The sequence below is a fragment of the Leptopilina heterotoma genome, unplaced genomic scaffold (genome assembly GCF_015476425.1).
Source record: "Leptopilina heterotoma isolate Lh14 unplaced genomic scaffold, ASM1547642v1 Lhet_232, whole genome shotgun sequence".
NCBI lineage: Eukaryota > Metazoa > Arthropoda > Insecta > Hymenoptera > Figitidae > Leptopilina > Leptopilina heterotoma.
Genome location: NW_025110949.1, coordinates 490,258 through 506,042, shown reverse-complemented (window position 1 = coordinate 506,042; position 15,785 = coordinate 490,258). Strand labels below are relative to the sequence as shown.

The window sequence follows — 15,785 nt, the reverse complement described above, 5'->3', positions numbered from 1 at the left end:
ACACGAAATTTAAAATGAAACAAAACTAATTGTTATTATGAATAATATGACTTAATTTAATTATCTATAATTTAAGTTTTATCAATTAAATGTCTTTATTTACGAAACAGTTTTTAAAAATAAAAAAGAATTTGTAGCTTAGTCTGTAGAAAGAATAATTAGATCTGTTTTCTTTATTAGCGCCCCTGGTGATGAAAGTGGACAATTTTTGTGTTTAAATGACAACCCTGTATACGTCACAATCGTCACAAATTCGCGATTCTTGGACTCTAATTAACCCTGCGTTTTTTTATTTTCTATTAAAGTTAAGTGACATTAATTAAAGCGTATTTATAATTCTTGAATTCAAGGAGAAAATTATTTAACTGCAAAATGACGAGTACAGTGACTACAAATCAATCTACTCTGCTACCTCTGGGTAAGAAAAATAATTAATTTCCTCATTGTTTTTTTTCAAATGAAATGTAAACAATTAGTAGGCATTGGGGACAAATGTTCTAACCAGGTTTTTTTAAAGACTTTTTTTCGAACTTGAATTCCCGTTCCAAGAAATTAAGAGATCTCTTATCTGAAATTAATCTTTTTTAAAACAACCCATGTTTCCATTTGAAGGGTTTATGATTGTTAGATTTATAAGTTCTAAGAATATTTATAGCAAATATTTTGTGTACTTGAGTTGAGAATAATTTATTTTCAATTCGTGCTAGACAGTTGTTAATGATTCAATTGTTCTTTAATTTGTTCAATTGTTTATTTACATTATTGTATGAGATCCACATTTGTCTCTAAGGTCTCTAACGTCTTTTTAACGATTTTAAATTACTTATTTCTAGATTAAATTGAAGCGGAAAATAGAAAAATAAATAATAATTTTCTTGCTTTAAATTAATATATACTTGTAACAAAAATAATAAATCAATATTAATAATTTAAAGTGCGTTATTTTCAAGTATCGTGAAACATAACCTTAAAATACATGAAATAAATTGAAAATACCTTTAGATATTTTAAAAATCAATATTTATGTATTTAAATCAATATTTATGGGAAATTTACATGATTATTTAATGTTTGTAGAATTGGTGGACAAATGTATCGGCTCGAGGATACATATTATTATGAAAAACGACAAAGAAATCGTTGGCACTCTTCAGGGTTTCGACGATTTTGTAAATATGCTTCTCGAGGATGTTACCGAAAGTGAAGCAACGCCGGAAGGACGAAGGGTTACAAAATTGGACCAAATTCTCCTAAACGGAAATAATATTACGATGGTAATATTATTAAATTTTCAATTGACAATCAGAATATTCAGGCCTCGGATAATATAACTTTTTTCGATTATTTTCAAAAAAAATGCGACTTTTTCGATTTTTCTTTCACCTATTTGCAACAAAATACCACTTTTTTGGTATAAAATGATAAATATTTCAATTTTCAAAATGTGAAAAATAATTATGGTCAAATCTTTTTCTCTAAAGGGTTTTACATTTTTTTCTATGAAATAAAAAAAAAGTTATTAAAAGTGAAATTATGCATTAAAATAAGTATAAAAAATTTAATTTTTAATATTTTTCAAAATTTATATTAGAATTAGACTTTTTGAAAAATATTTTTATTAATTTCGTCAATAAAATAAGTTACCAAAAGTCAGGAGAATCAAGAAAGTCAGAAAATTTTATCTAAAATTGTGAAAAATTACCAATTTGATAGAAATGATACAAAAATGATTGTTTTTGAGATCCTTTCAAAATATTAATATTTTAAATTGTTCTTAAATTTTCTTTTTCACTTTTAAAACTCTAAAAAAATACGAGAAAAGTTACAGTTGCAATTTTTATTGAAAAAAATTGAATTTTCGAATTTAAATACTTGAATTCTCGAAGAAGTTTTTAAAAATTATTAAACATAATTCATTGAGACAAAAGTTTTAATATAAAATTCTAAAAAAATAATTAAATATTGTTAGAGTTATAGTAGATATTGTTAGAAATAATTAAATTTCAAAAGGTTTAAAAGCAGAATTTTAAATAATTTTAGTGGTGTTTGAATTGAAGCTTTTTTTCTAAATAAATGAGTTGTCAAAAAATGTTTTTAAATTTCTTAAAATTAATTTATTTAGGAAAAAATTTTAGTTGAAATTCTAAAAATAATTGATTTAAAGAAGAATTTAAGTTAAAATTTTCGGAAATAATTAACTATTGGAAGAGTTATACCATAAATTTTTAGAATTTGAATTTCAAAAGGTTTAAAATTTGATTTTTAAATAATTTTAATTAAAAATTCTAAAAAACTTAGTTTCTTGAAAAATTTTAATTTATACTTTTGTTTAAAATTAGTTAAATTATTGAATATACTTTTAATGGAAAAATGATCGAAATGTAAAATTAAATGAAAAACAATGAATTGAAATTTTTGAATGAAAATTTCATAAAACTTTAATATTAGTAATATTTTAATTCAATTTCTTTTTCTAAATAATTCAGTTGTCAAAGAAAGTTTTCAAATTTATTAAAATTAATTGATTTAGAAAAAAATTTTAGTTGAAATTCTAAAAACTAAAAAAAAACCACATGTAGTTACAGTTTCAATTTTAATAATGAATTAAAATTTTGAATATACAATTAATTTAAAAATTTTCGAAAAATCGAAATTTCGTGAAATTGATTTAAATTTTTGAAATAATTCAATTCACAAAAAATATTTGAAAAATTATTAAAAATAATTGATTTAGAGAAGAATTTTAGTTACAAATTTTAGATAATAATTTAATATTGGAAGAGTAATAGTAGAAATTTTTAGAAAAATTTGAAGCTCAAGATGTTTAAAATTGGATTTTCAAATAGTTTTAAAATTAAAAAATCTAAATAAAACCTAGTTTTTTTTTTAAAAATGATTTTAATTCAAATTTTTGTTTGAAATTTGTTGAATTTTTGAATAAATGAATTTTAATTGATTATTTTTCTAGTATTCGAAATGATGTAAAATTGAATTGAAAACAATTGAAATTTAGATTTTTTCGAAATAATTGATTTCTCAAAGAACTTTCTCAAATTTATTGAAAGTAATCGATTTAACGAAAAATTGAAGTTAAAAATTCTAGAAATTTAAAGAAGACTATGTTCCAATTTTAATAAAAAATTGAACTTTTATATTTAAATAATTATGAAATTCTCGAAGAGATATTTTGAATATAAACAAATAATTTGATTTAGAGAAGAATTTTTTAGTTACAAATGTGAGAAAACAATTGAATTAAATTTCAAAAGGTTTTTCTAAAACTTAATTAAAAAATTGAATTTTATAAGTAATTTAAGTAAACTTTGTTTTTTTCTTGAATAAATTGAAAATTATTAAAGATAATTTATTCAAAACTTGTTAAAAATAATTAAGTTAAAAAGGGTTTTAAATAGGGATTTTTGAAAATTTAAATTGTCACAGAAATTAAATTATTCAATAATATTTAAATTTTTTTAAAATTATATTTTTGAATAATTTTTTTAAAAAATTCTAGAAAATAATTATACATACTTTGAAAGAATTACAATTGAATTTTTTAGAAAAATTGAAATAAAAAGAAAATTTCTTTCTTTTCCGACTTTTTTTGTATTTTGAATCTACTAAAACGACTTTTTTGCGTCTTAAATTATTCCGAAGCCTGGATTTAAAATCAAACAAATAAATGAAATCGAAAATTATCACATTCAAATTTTCTTTCTTTTTGTTCTAGCTCGTTCCTGGAGGAGAAATGCCAGACACGTAGAAACATGAAATTCTCCAAATCTTTTCTTATTTCTTGCAAAAAAAGACTTATACGAAATATTTCCTTTTTTTAATAAATCTTTCTTTTTTTAACAAATTCTAACAAATTTTAATTTTTTGCGCTCATTAAAAGAGTGAAACCTTAAAATTGTAAATTAATGAACGCCACTTATCAACTTGTCCAGTTCAGTGATAATGACAATTAAAGCTGGTCTACGTCTTCTGTTTTCCGCCCACATTTCTACATACAAATCATTGTATTTTCCGTTAAAACCATCATCGCATTTTACGCTAAATGGCCTCGATCCACAACCTGTGAGGTATAAAATGGTGTGTCTGTGCAGGCCTTGAAATGGCGATTTTCTGGAGAGCATTTGCCAAGCTACCACTCCTAAGGAATAAATGTCTGCTGCTGGCGTTGGCACTTCACCTCTCACCACTTCAGGTGCTGCATATCCTGGAGTTCCCTAAAAATTAGGCAAAAAAAAAAAAATAGAACCAAAATATCATCTGAAATACTTTTTTAGATGATTTTTTTTCTTCTTACGAAATAGGTATTTAAAAAGTTATTAAAAATTGCAGAGAAAGATATTTTAAATATTCTATTTCTATTTTCAAAAATCAACTTTTAAAGAATTTTAATTGAATTCCATTAAATCAATATTTTCAATATTTCCGAAAATTCAAAAACATGCACAAAATAAAAAAAAAAATTTTTAGAATTGTTTTATCATAATTTTTTAAGATTCAATTACCTTCGAACAAAGTAAATTAAAATTTTTAAAAAATAATTTAAATTTCTTAAAATCTTTTAAGAATAATTGAATTTTTAAAAAATCAAATTTTTGATGAATTTTAATTAAATATATTATAAATTTATAATTATTTATAATTTATAATTTATAAATATTATAAATATATTAAAAATTTAAATTTGGTAAAATCTTTAAAAAAAATAATTTAAATTTATTAAAATCTTTTAAGAATAATTGAATTTTGATAAAATCTTTCAAAAATAATTGAATTTTTAAAAAATATTTTAAAAATTCAAATTTTTGAAGAATTTTAATTAAATTGAAATTAAAATTAATATTAAAATTAAATTTCTTCAAAAATTTGAATTTTCAAAATATTTTTTAAAAATTCAATTCTTTTTGAAAGATTTCATCAAAATTCAATTATTTTTCAAAGATTTTAATAAATTAAAATTTTTTTAAAAAACATTTTACCAAATTTTAATTTTTTTGGACATTTTTTAATTATATGTAATTGTAAAACTATTGTCTTTCAAAAATTATGAAGAAATATTTTTTTATTTCTTGTAGAAAAATAAATTAGAATTATTTAATTATTTGTTTCAAAAAATTATTCAAGTTTTGCATAATTGAATTTGGAAATTAGTGAAGAATCAGGGAAATTCAAATTAAAATTTTTGTAACAACACTAAATTAAATAAACGAATTTTTTTCTATTCTTAATCGACTAAAGCGATTTTTTTTTGCTCGTTAAAATTAAATTCGAATAAATAATAATAATAACGCTAATTGTTCGAGCTTATCACAATTATTTTAAAACTCCCGCTAATTTTCTTGTTTCCTTCCGGAGAATTTAAAAGAATTTTCCACGAATTTTCTCTACTTCAATTATTTGAATGTATCTCCCGTATCTCCCTATTTTCAACCTTTTTTAAAATAAAAATTGATAAATAATTAACATTGCATAATATAAATTTGAAAATGACAAATTAGTAAAAGAAATACTTAAAAACAATTTGAAAAAGGATAATATTTTGAAGGTAATTGTAAAGGTTGTAAAATTTATAGATTTTTTAGGTTATGTTTAAATGTTTTACTGTTCATGTTCGTTTTATTGGTTTTGTTATGTAGTTTTTATTGTAAAAAAAATTGGAAGCGTAAAAATTAAATTCTATTTTAATTGAATAATTAAAAACCTTTTAAAAAAACTTAGAAATAATTGTTTGACAAATTCTCATAAATTCTCCAGGAGAATTTTGGTCAGTTATATTTCTGGGTAATATTTCACTTGGCGACTTGGCGTTGGCATCATTCTTTGTCAATTGTCGCCATTACGCTTTTTTTGCCATCATTCACACACGTCTCCGAGTTAAAGTCGAATATATTTAATAAAAGTTTAGACAATGAGTCGCGATAAATATCATAAAAATAAATCAAAAAGATCAAGAAGAAGTCACAAGAGTAAAATGGAAAAAAATGATGAGTTACACGAGTTACGCAAAGAATTAAAGGATCTACGGAGCATGGTGAGAAATAGTCGTGACCGATCACGGTCTATTAGGTCAAATAATACAAGAAGGACAAGAAGCAATTCGAATAAACGATCGAGAGACGACAATTATTATGGTGACGAGCGTGACCCGAGAGCCGCGTCACGCCATAGTCGTCGCAGGTATCGTTCTCCGTCTACTTCGCTTTCATCGTCAACGTCATTGTCTTCGTTATCCTCTTTGTCCGTCTCTGAATCATCGTCATCGTCACATTATGAAAAACGGTAATGAAATTTACAGTTAAATAGTAAACGGGGTGTCTACTAACCGGTTATTTCAGGAAATTAATTATAATTGTGAATCGAAAATAACTTGTATTTGGAGGTTATGTTGCCAATTATAACGTGGAGCAATTTTTGTTCTTAAATAAAAATAATTAAATTAATAATAGTTTTAATGTGTTTCTTTTCGTAAAATTATATCGAGTAAGGTCTAAAATAACTTTTTCAAATGACTATATTATTCTAAAATAGTAAATAATTATTTTTTTCACAAAGTCGACATAATTGGCACACTTTTATCCTATACGGAATTCTTTTATAATTTATAGTGTCTATGACATTCAAAAGTGGTATTTTTCCTCGCAATTACAGAGAAATTTTTTACAGTGCATCATCATCATCATCATGGACGTCATTGTCTAGCAGCTCAAGCTCAAGTGCCTCAGATCGAGCGTCACGGAAACGACGCAGACATCATTCACCTGCAGGCGACAACTCTTTCGAATATTCGAGCAACTCTTTCGAAAATGTCGACGAAAATAAACAAAATGTCCCAGAACATAATTCTTCTTTACCAGAGCTTTGGCTACAAATTTCCAAGTCAGGATACCCCGAGGAGGAAACTAAGGAACTCATCGAAAAGTACCCAATTCACAGTATCTTAAAAGATTTGCAATCTCGGGAAATTGACCCAGAAATTAAATCAGTAATAGATAAATCAGTTCTGGAGGAGGACAAGCAACTAGAGCTTTTGCAAAAGCAATTAAGCGCCGGCACGACAGCCATAGGAATCTGTTTGACAGAATTGTTAACAAAACTAAAGGCTGAGATTGATATTCATCAGGTGATTAGTCGTTTGGAAGATGCAGGAAAAATACTTTCAGACTTACACCACAAAATTTCAATGAATCGGCCATCATTAATCACCCCGCGATTGAGTGAGATTATGAGATCTGTCGCGAAAGACTGTGAAGTTGACACTTGGCTTTTCGGGAAGAATTTTGGGGAAAAACTTAAAGCGGCAATAGTAGCGGAGAAATCCGGTAATAAAATTGCGAAAACGACAAATGGTAATCGTAAGGAAAGGGAATATCGAAAGGAATCAAAGTCTTCAAAATCCGAAGGATCCCGCAAGAGGAGTAGAAAGGGGACTCGTCAGGGGAGACAAGAGAGAAACCAACGAAATCGCGACACGAGAAGTCTTAGCCGAACATCGAGTAAGTATTTTTGCCGGGAGACCAAGAATGTCTCAAATTGAGTAAAACTGAACCCTTTAAATTGCAGGATACGAAATTACTTTCATATCCAATCCTTAGCTTTTTTTAGATTTCAGCCACTAAAAGCTATTTTTGTTTCTTTTTTAAAAATTTAAACTACTTTAAATTCGCTAATGCTAGAAATCAAAAAACTATTCTTAAAAATTATAATCGAATTTTTTTTAACGATTCAATTATTCAAGAAAAATATTCGAAATTCAATTATTTTCTATATCTTCTAGTATTTTCATAAAACTGCAAAAGAAAAGAATTTAATTAATATTTAAAAAAATAAATATTGATAAAATTCATCCAAAATTCAATTATTTTCATAAAATATAAAATTTACACAGGAATTTAATTAATTTACAATTGTGTTTTCAAAAAAATTACTAATAATAACATTTTTCATGCAAATTTAATTTTTTTCAAAAATAACAAAAACTTTCACAGAAATTCAATTCTTTTTAAACATTTAATTAAAATTTTTCGCAATAATTCAATTATTTTCATAAAAAATAAAATTCTGCTCAGGAATTCAATTATTTTTGAAAATTCTTAGCAACTATTTAATTATTTTCATAAATAATAAAATTCATCGCAGGATTACAATTTTTTAAATACAATTTTACAGGAATTGCTCAAAAAATGTAATATTTCTTAAAAATTTAATTTCAATTCCTCGAAAAAATCAATGATTTAAAAAAATGATTTTTTAAAACTGTTTTGAAGAATTCAATTATTTACAAAAATATTAGAATTTTTCACAAGAAATTCAATTATTTTCAAATATTTTAATAAAATTTGTTCCAAATAAATCAATTATTTTAAATACAATTTTAATTAAATTTTTTTCAAATAATTCAATTATTCTTTTAGATTTTAATAAAATTCTTCCCAAGAATTCAATTATTTACATAAATAATTCTTCGATAGAATTCAATTAGGGGTCGTCCATATACCACGTGGACACTTTTGGGGGGAGGGGGGGTTAAAAAAAGGTTGAAAATGTCCACGATCCCATGTATTTTTGTGTCCACAAGGGGGGAGGGGGGGTCAAAAATCTTTGAAAAACTGTCCACGTGGTATATGGACGACCCCTTATAGCAATAAATATCAAAATTATTCCCAAAAATTTAATTATTTTGAGGCATTTTAATAAAATTCTTTGCTCTTTGGAAGAATTCATTTATTTTTAAATATTTCAAAAAAATTTCGAAAAAATCAATTATTTAACAAAATTTTTATAGAATTCTTCACAATAATTCAATTACTTTCACTAATAAAAACATTTTTTCATGGAAATTCAATTTTTTAAAAAATTTTTGATAAAATTCTAAGCAAGAATTAAATTATTTTCATAAATAAGAAAATTCGTCGAAGAATTTCAATTATTTTTAATACTATTTTAATTTAATTAATCGAAAAATATAATTATTTTTAGAAATAAAGTTTTCCACAAGAATTCAATTATTTAAAATAAAATCTTTATTATACAATTTTACAAGATTTGCTTAAAAAATGTAATTATTCTTAAAAATTTAATTTAAATTCATCGAAAAAAAACAATTATTTAAATAATATTTTTTTTAAATTCTTTGGAAGAATTCAGTTATTTACAAAAATATTAGAATTTTTCACAGAAATTCAATTATTTTCAAATATTTTAATAAAACTGTTCAAAAGAAATCAATTATTTAAAATACAATTTTTACATTTTTTTGAAATAATTCAATTATTCTTTTAGATTTTAATGTAGGAAATTATTTGCTGATGAAGAATTTTAATTAAGGAAGATTTCGACTATATCAGCAATTAGTGACATCTATTAGAAGTCAATTGAACTCTTTGGTTTAGAGTCAGGTGTTATTCTTAAGATAATTATTTTCTTAAGATAATTATTTTAATTATCTTTTAGATTTTAATAAAATTCTTCCCAACAATTCAATTATGTCGATAAGTAACAAAATTATTCCTGAAAATTTAATTTTTTTGAGGTATTTTAATAAAATTCATGGCAAAATTAAATTATTTTCATAAATAACAATATTCATCGCAAGAATTCAATTATTTTTAAAAGTAATACATTTCTTTTTGGAAATTCAATTTTTTAAAAAAATTCTAATAAAATCGTTCGCAGGAATTCAATTATTTTCATAAATAATAAAATGCTTTTTAGAAATTCAATTATTATGAAAAGAATTTAATGAAATACATCATAGACATTCAATTATTGTCAAAAATTTTTAATAGAATTCTTTGTAAAATTTAATTATTTTCAAAAACTTATCGCAATTCTATGATTATCAATGTCTACTATTTTCATAAAATTTCTAAACAGAATTTAATTATTTAAAAATTTTTTGTAAAAATCTTCTTAAGAATTTTAGTTTCTTTTCATGAATAATAGAAGTTTCTCATGAATTCAATTATTTAAATTAGAATTTGCATAAAATTAGTTTGAAAGAAATGAATTATTTAAAAATTTTTCTAAAATGCTTCGCAAGAATTAAATTATTTTTATAAATATTGAAATTCTTTCATAAATAATAAAATTCGTTGCAGAAATTCAATTTATTTGGAGGATAAGAAAGAATGAAATATTTTTGTTGAAAATTAGGGAAAAGTCAAGGAAATAAAATATAGAATGAAATTTTTGTCAGTTTTGTGAATTGTCTAAAACAAGTTTTTTTGTTCGCCAAGTTTAATTTTTTGATAGCTACTTTTTTACTATACTTTTTTAGTGTGAAAGCTGCTTTTTTAAAATTAATTATCGAGTGCGAAGTAACTTCTGTAAACTTTCTTCTTATTCTTTAAACCTTTAAACCAAATGTTGATTTACTTGTTTCTTCTTTTAGGAAGAAACACCTGTTAGCTGAAAAGCTTACTCTAGGAGGATAAGGATCTCGGCAACAAGGTTAGACCTCATTATCAGAAGCTCCGATATCTCACAAAAATTTGGACCAAAAACAGATTTATAATTTAAAGATTTCTTAAAGAAACGGATAACTTTCATCGTATTAGCGCCTTCAACGCTTCAGTTTCGTTTACGAAAAAAAAGGGAGTAAATATAATTTGTTAATCAGAGACTTTGTCTAATTATTAGACAGACCGCAGGTTGGTCAGATAAGGTAAGTTCATTTGGAAAATGTTATAACCATTATTCATTCCGTGATAATAAAAATAATTTTGTAAGTTGTGTTTTTTATAAGATTGCAATGTAAATAAATTGCATACTTATTCAAATCGAATTTTTATCTTTGAACTACAATTGATCTGCAAGTGACGTTTAATCGAAACTTTGCAAGTAGATCTCTTCCCAAAAAATACCCGAATTAATTTTACTAATTTTTTTCTGAAATTTACTTCGTATGTCGTTAAATTAATATAATTTTGAAACAAAAATAGCGTTGTAATAAAAATTTTGATTGAAAATTTAAAAATATTTACGGGCTACGAAAAAAGATAACAAAAATATCAAATAATTAACGGAAAAAGTTTAACAGAAAAAATAAATTGATTTGAAAAAGCTGAAGTTAAAAGAAAAAGTAAAAAAATCTTGAAATTAAATTTTACGCGCTATAAATACAATAATTTTTACTTAATCTAAAATTCCCCTTTTTTTACATAACGTTACATGAAAAAATCACTGATTCCTGAATCAGGAATTAATTTCAAAGGATTTGATTTAATAGTTTAAATTATTACTTGATTGATGAATACGTAATGAAACCCACATGGAAAACATATTCGAGGCACGATTCATTCAGCAGAACAGAGCTTCCAAAATCGGCGAGTTTCGGTTGGCTGTCAACACCAAAGAGAATATTTTTCGGCTTAACGTCGCCGTGAACGATTCCAGAATTGTGACAAAATCTGAGAGCACTGGCAATTGCTTTCCAAATGGAAACCCTCTCCACAGGATCGAGGGATGTTTTCTCGAGCTTCTCCTCAAGTGAATTCTCACACAACTCCATCGTTATCACGGAGAGAAGATCTCCTTCCTCGATTGCCAAAACTTTAATGATATTCTCATGCGCCAACGAGGCGGCGTGCTTCTCCGCTTCGAGAATTGAATCTCCATGCTTCTTACGATCGACCAATTTTGCAGCCACCTTATCTCCTAATCGTTAAGATTACGTTAAATTTACTTTTTAATGCACTCGAGTAAAATGAAGCCATTTATGAAAATTACCCTTATACGACGCTCTGTAAACTTTTCCGAAACTTCCGGAACCTAAGACAGTTGGATGTTGATTTTGAAGACCTTTGTTAACTAGCAGTTTTCTGTTTGGAGTATCGACTTTAAATGGAGTGAGAAAAGTTTCTTTACTTCTTTCAGGCTCGTTTAGAAGGTTTCGTCTGACATGCGAAGAAACTGGAGATAATCTATATATAGAGACAACTTTTTCAAATAGCAAATAAATTAGAAGAAAAATTTACTACTCAACTTTTTCTATTTTAATTGAAATTTTGTATTCAGGGCTCGAACTAGGTCCGAAAATCCCGTAAAAGTCTGTAAATTTGCTTGAAGTCCGTGAAAGTCCGTTTTTTTGAAAAAAGGTCCGTAAAGACCGTAACTTTATTGAGAAAAGACGAAAACTTCGTAAATTGTACGATATAATTTATAGAATTTTAAAGAAATTACAAATGATTGCAGAAATTCAATTATTTTCAAAAGTAATAAAATTCTTCACAAAAATTCAATTATGTGTTCAAAAATATTTAAAAATTCTCATTAAAATTTCAATTATCTTTAGAAATATAATTAAATTCTTCTCCGAAATTCAATTATTTTTAAAAATTTTTCTCAATTCAATGATTTTCAATATCTATTTTCATAAAATTTTCCAAAAGAATTCAATTATTTTAAAAAAAAATTTAATAAAATTGTAAACAAACTTTTAATTATTTTCAAAAAATAATAAAAATAATACAGGAATTTCATTATTTACAAATTTTTTCTATAAATTTCTTCGCAATCATTCAATTATTTTCATAAATATTAAAATTTTTACGGAGATTCAATTATTTTCGTAAATAATAAAATTCTTTTTATGAATTCAACTATTTTTGAAAATTTTAATAAAACTCGTAAAAATTTCAATTATCTTTATAAATAATAAAATTCTTTTTAGGAATTCAATTACTTTCTAAAATTTTAATAAAATTCTCGTTAAAATTTCAATTATCTTTATAAATAATAAAAATATTCTGCAAAATTCAACTATTTTCAAAAATTTTAATAAAATTCTTGTCAAAATTTCAATTATTTTCAAAAATTCTCCACAATTCAATGATTTTCATTAGCTACTGTTTTAATAAATTTTTTCAAAAGAATTCAATTATTTTCAAATAATTCCGATAAAATTTTACGCGAGGATTTCGGTATTTTCTTAACCCTTTGAGGACCAAATTTTTTCTTAAAAAATCGCGATTTTTCATTTTTAAGCAAACTTTTCAGGGAAAGTTATTGAAGTTTTTTACTTAAAGACCAGTGTTTGTGATACGAAATTTTCCAGACTATGCGAAAATTATTGTTTCAATATTCAGTTTTGAAAATTAAGAAATTTATGCCCGAGTTAATAAAAAAATGTTCATGTTGCCTGAAAGCAACACTGGTCCTCAAAGGGTTAAATAATAAAAATTTCACAGAAATTCAATTGTTTACAAATTTTATTAAATTTCCTCGCAATAGTTTCATTTATTTTCATAAATACATTCAATTTTTCAATAAATTATTTATTTTTGTCTTTAAATAATTGAATTCTTGTAAAATTTACTATTAAAAATTGATTTAAAAATGAATTTTAGTTGAAAGCAATAACAAAAATTGGATTTTAGAAACAAATTACAAATAATTGCGGAATTTCAATTATTTTGAAAAAATAATAAAAATTCTTCGCAGAAATTCAATTATATGTTAAAAAATTTATAAAAATTCTCATCAAAATTTCAATTATTTTTTTACAAGCAATAAAATTCTTCTCCGAAATTCAATTATTTTCAAAAATTTTCCTCAATTCTTGACAAAATTTCAATTATTTTTACAAGCAATAAAATTTTTCTCCGAAATTCAATTATTTTCTAAAATTTTAATAAAATTCTTAGCAAAATTTCAATTATTTTCAAAAATATTGATAAAATTCTATGCAAACATTTAATAATTTTTATCAATCATAAAATTCTTTTTGGGAAATCAATTATTTTCGTAAATAATAAAATTCTTTTTAGGAATTCAATTATGTTCATAAATAGTAAAACTCATTGCAGAGTTTCAATTATTTTTAATACAATTTTAATTGAATTCCTCGAAAAAATTCTTAAAAATTTTATTAAAATTCGTCAAAAGAATTCAATTATTTAAAAATTTGTTAATAAAATTCTTTATAAGAATTCAATTTTAAGGAACTGGCAATTATTCAATAAATTGTTATTTTTGTATTTAAATCTTTGAAAATTTGAATTTTCCATATTTTTATAACTAACAATTCTGTGAAATTAATTTTTTTTTTTGAGAGAAACTTTAATTGCAGATTTTTTTTATTATTTAAAGTTTTTATTTTCGAATATATATTTCATTCAAGAATTTACGAAAAATTAAAATTTTGTAAAATTGAATTGTAAAAAAGTGAATTTGAAAATTCTTAAAGAACTTTTTCAAAAATTATTAAAAATAATGGATTTATAGAAGGTGTTTAGTTAAAAACACGAAAAAAAAATTTAATTTTGTAAAACTTACAAATTATTGCAGAAATTCAATTATTTTCAAGAGTAATAATATTCTTTGCAAAAATTAAATATTTTTTAAAAATAATAAAATCCTTCTTAGCAATTCAATTATTTTCACAAATAATAAAACTCATTGCATAATACAATTTTAATCAAATTCCTTGAAAAATGTAATTATTCTTAAAAATTTTATTAAAATTTTTTTGATAGAATTCAATTATTTGAAAATTTGTTGATAACAATTCTTTATGGGAATGGAATTTTAAGAAACATTCAATTGTTCAATAAATTATTTATTTTTGTATTTAAATAATTGAATTCTCGGGAAATTTTCTAATAAAAATTGATTTAGAAATGAATTTCATTAAAAATTTTAGATAATAATTGAATATTAAAAGCAATATAGCGTGAATTTTTAAAAATAATATTGAATTTTGAAATTAATGTTTTTGAAAAAGTTTAAATGAATTTTTTAAAAAATATTATTTTAAGTTTTTATTTTCTAATATTTACATAATTTTAATGAATAATTAAAAGGAATAGCTCTGAATAACTTTCAGGAATAACTGAAATTTCGAAAAATTGAATATTGTAAACAAATGGATTTGAAAATTTTCAAGAAGTACTTTTTCTAAAATTATTAAAAATAATTTATTTAAAGTAGAATTTTAGTTAAAAATTTTTATTTCTTTTTATATTTTTGTCAGTAATTGGTCCGTAATTTTTTTTTTTTAAATTATTAAAAATAATCGATTTAAAGTAGAATTTTAGTTAAAAAATTTTTTTTACGGTTATATTTTTGTCAGTAATTGGTCCGTAAATGGTCCGTAATTTTTTATTTTTGGTCCGTAAAGTACGTATTTTTAAATACTTTCATTGGTTCGAGCCCTGAAATCACACTCGTAATTTTTTATCACTATTTTGTTCTTACTCACAAATAAATTGATCAAAATATTTTTTAATTATTAGATAATTCTTTTGTTTCAGTAGAAAAATTTAATACTTGAATGTACTTACTTTTGAATATTAATAGATGTCGATGATGGTGATAATCGCCTTAATCCTGATTTTAGAGCTTGAGGTGATGCCATTTTTACTGTTGACTATAAAAAAAATAAATAAATAAATAAATGGTTTTATCCATTAAGGATTTTGTTGAAAGTGTAAAATGATTTATTGTCGAAATTAAAGAGCACTTTGAAACGTGCGAATGAGATCATTGTCAATACAAGACTGGCTTAAATATTTAGATCGTGTTTATTATTCTCCATTGAAATAGCAAATCAAAATATTTGGCATCGTTTTTAAACTTTAAATTTTTGAAAGCATTTTAGAAATGCGAAAAATCAATTTTTATTTTATACTTATTACTAGAACTTGATATCAACTTAAAATACTTTCATTATTGTCATTAAATTTATTTTTGACCGTTTATTTATTTATTGAAATATTGAAAGATATATTCAGTATAACTTTCACACAAGGTATGATACAAAATTAGAAACTTAA

General features: G+C 23.4%; 3 protein-coding genes across 4 annotated transcripts; 2 read left to right on the top strand and 1 right to left on the bottom strand.

Annotated features, from left to right (window-relative positions):
• The first annotated feature begins 208 nt into the window (after positions 1-208).
• On the top strand, positions 209-3,859 carry LOC122502500 (U6 snRNA-associated Sm-like protein LSm5). The gene is made up of 3 exons (XM_043612601.1): positions 209-418; positions 1,078-1,274; positions 3,731-3,859. The coding sequence occupies exons 1-3, from the start codon at positions 373-375 to the stop codon at positions 3,761-3,763; spliced, it is 276 nt and encodes a 91-aa protein (XP_043468536.1). The 5' UTR covers positions 209-372; the 3' UTR covers positions 3,764-3,859.
• Positions 3,860-3,898: 39 nt separating this feature from the next.
• Positions 3,899-15,534, bottom strand: LOC122502499 (serine/threonine-protein kinase mos). 2 transcript variants are annotated; one of them, XM_043612599.1, is made up of 4 exons: positions 15,294-15,531; positions 11,740-11,933; positions 11,282-11,667; positions 3,899-4,229 (listed from the first exon to the last, which is right to left on the bottom strand). In XM_043612599.1, exons 1-4 carry the CDS (start codon positions 15,365-15,367, stop codon positions 3,918-3,920), a joined length of 966 nt encoding a protein of 321 aa, XP_043468534.1. In that variant the 5' UTR covers positions 15,368-15,531; the 3' UTR covers positions 3,899-3,917. The 2 variants fall into 2 exon arrangements, with proteins under 2 accessions (XP_043468534.1, XP_043468535.1); XM_043612600.1 differs by having other exon boundaries at positions 4,056-4,229; positions 11,253-11,667; positions 15,294-15,534.
• Positions 5,824-10,790, top strand: LOC122502498 (E3 ubiquitin-protein ligase Topors-like). Its single transcript, XM_043612598.1, has 3 exons — positions 5,824-6,291; positions 6,676-7,505; positions 10,403-10,790. The coding sequence occupies exons 1-3, from the start codon at positions 5,921-5,923 to the stop codon at positions 10,417-10,419; spliced, it is 1,218 nt and encodes a 405-aa protein (XP_043468533.1). The 5' UTR covers positions 5,824-5,920; the 3' UTR covers positions 10,420-10,790.
• Positions 15,535-15,785: the final 251 nt, after the last annotated feature.

Coding starts and splice junctions, on each gene's coding strand:
- LOC122502500 (XM_043612601.1), top strand. CDS start 373: ATGACGAGTACAGTGACTACAAATCAATCTACTCTGCTACCTCTGG. Junction 419..1,077: donor ATCTACTCTGCTACCTCTGG/GTAAGAAAAATA, acceptor TAATGTTTGTAG/AATTGGTGGACAAATGTATC. Junction 1,275..3,730: donor ACGGAAATAATATTACGATG/GTAATATTATTA, acceptor TTTTTGTTCTAG/CTCGTTCCTGGAGGAGAAAT.
- LOC122502498 (XM_043612598.1), top strand. CDS start 5,921: ATGAGTCGCGATAAATATCATAAAAATAAATCAAAAAGATCAAGAAGA. Junction 6,292..6,675: donor TCGTCACATTATGAAAAACG/GTAATGAAATTT, acceptor AATTTTTTACAG/TGCATCATCATCATCATCAT.
- LOC122502499 (XM_043612599.1), bottom strand. CDS start 15,367: ATGGCATCACCTCAAGCTCTAAAATCAGGATTAAGGCGATTATCACCA. Junction 11,668..11,739: donor TTACAGAGCGTCGTATAAGG/GTAATTTTCATA, acceptor CTTAACGATTAG/GAGATAAGGTGGCTGCAAAA. Junction 4,230..11,281: donor GCCTCGAATATGTTTTCCAT/GTGGGTTTCATT, acceptor CCTAATTTTTAG/GGAACTCCAGGATATGCAGC.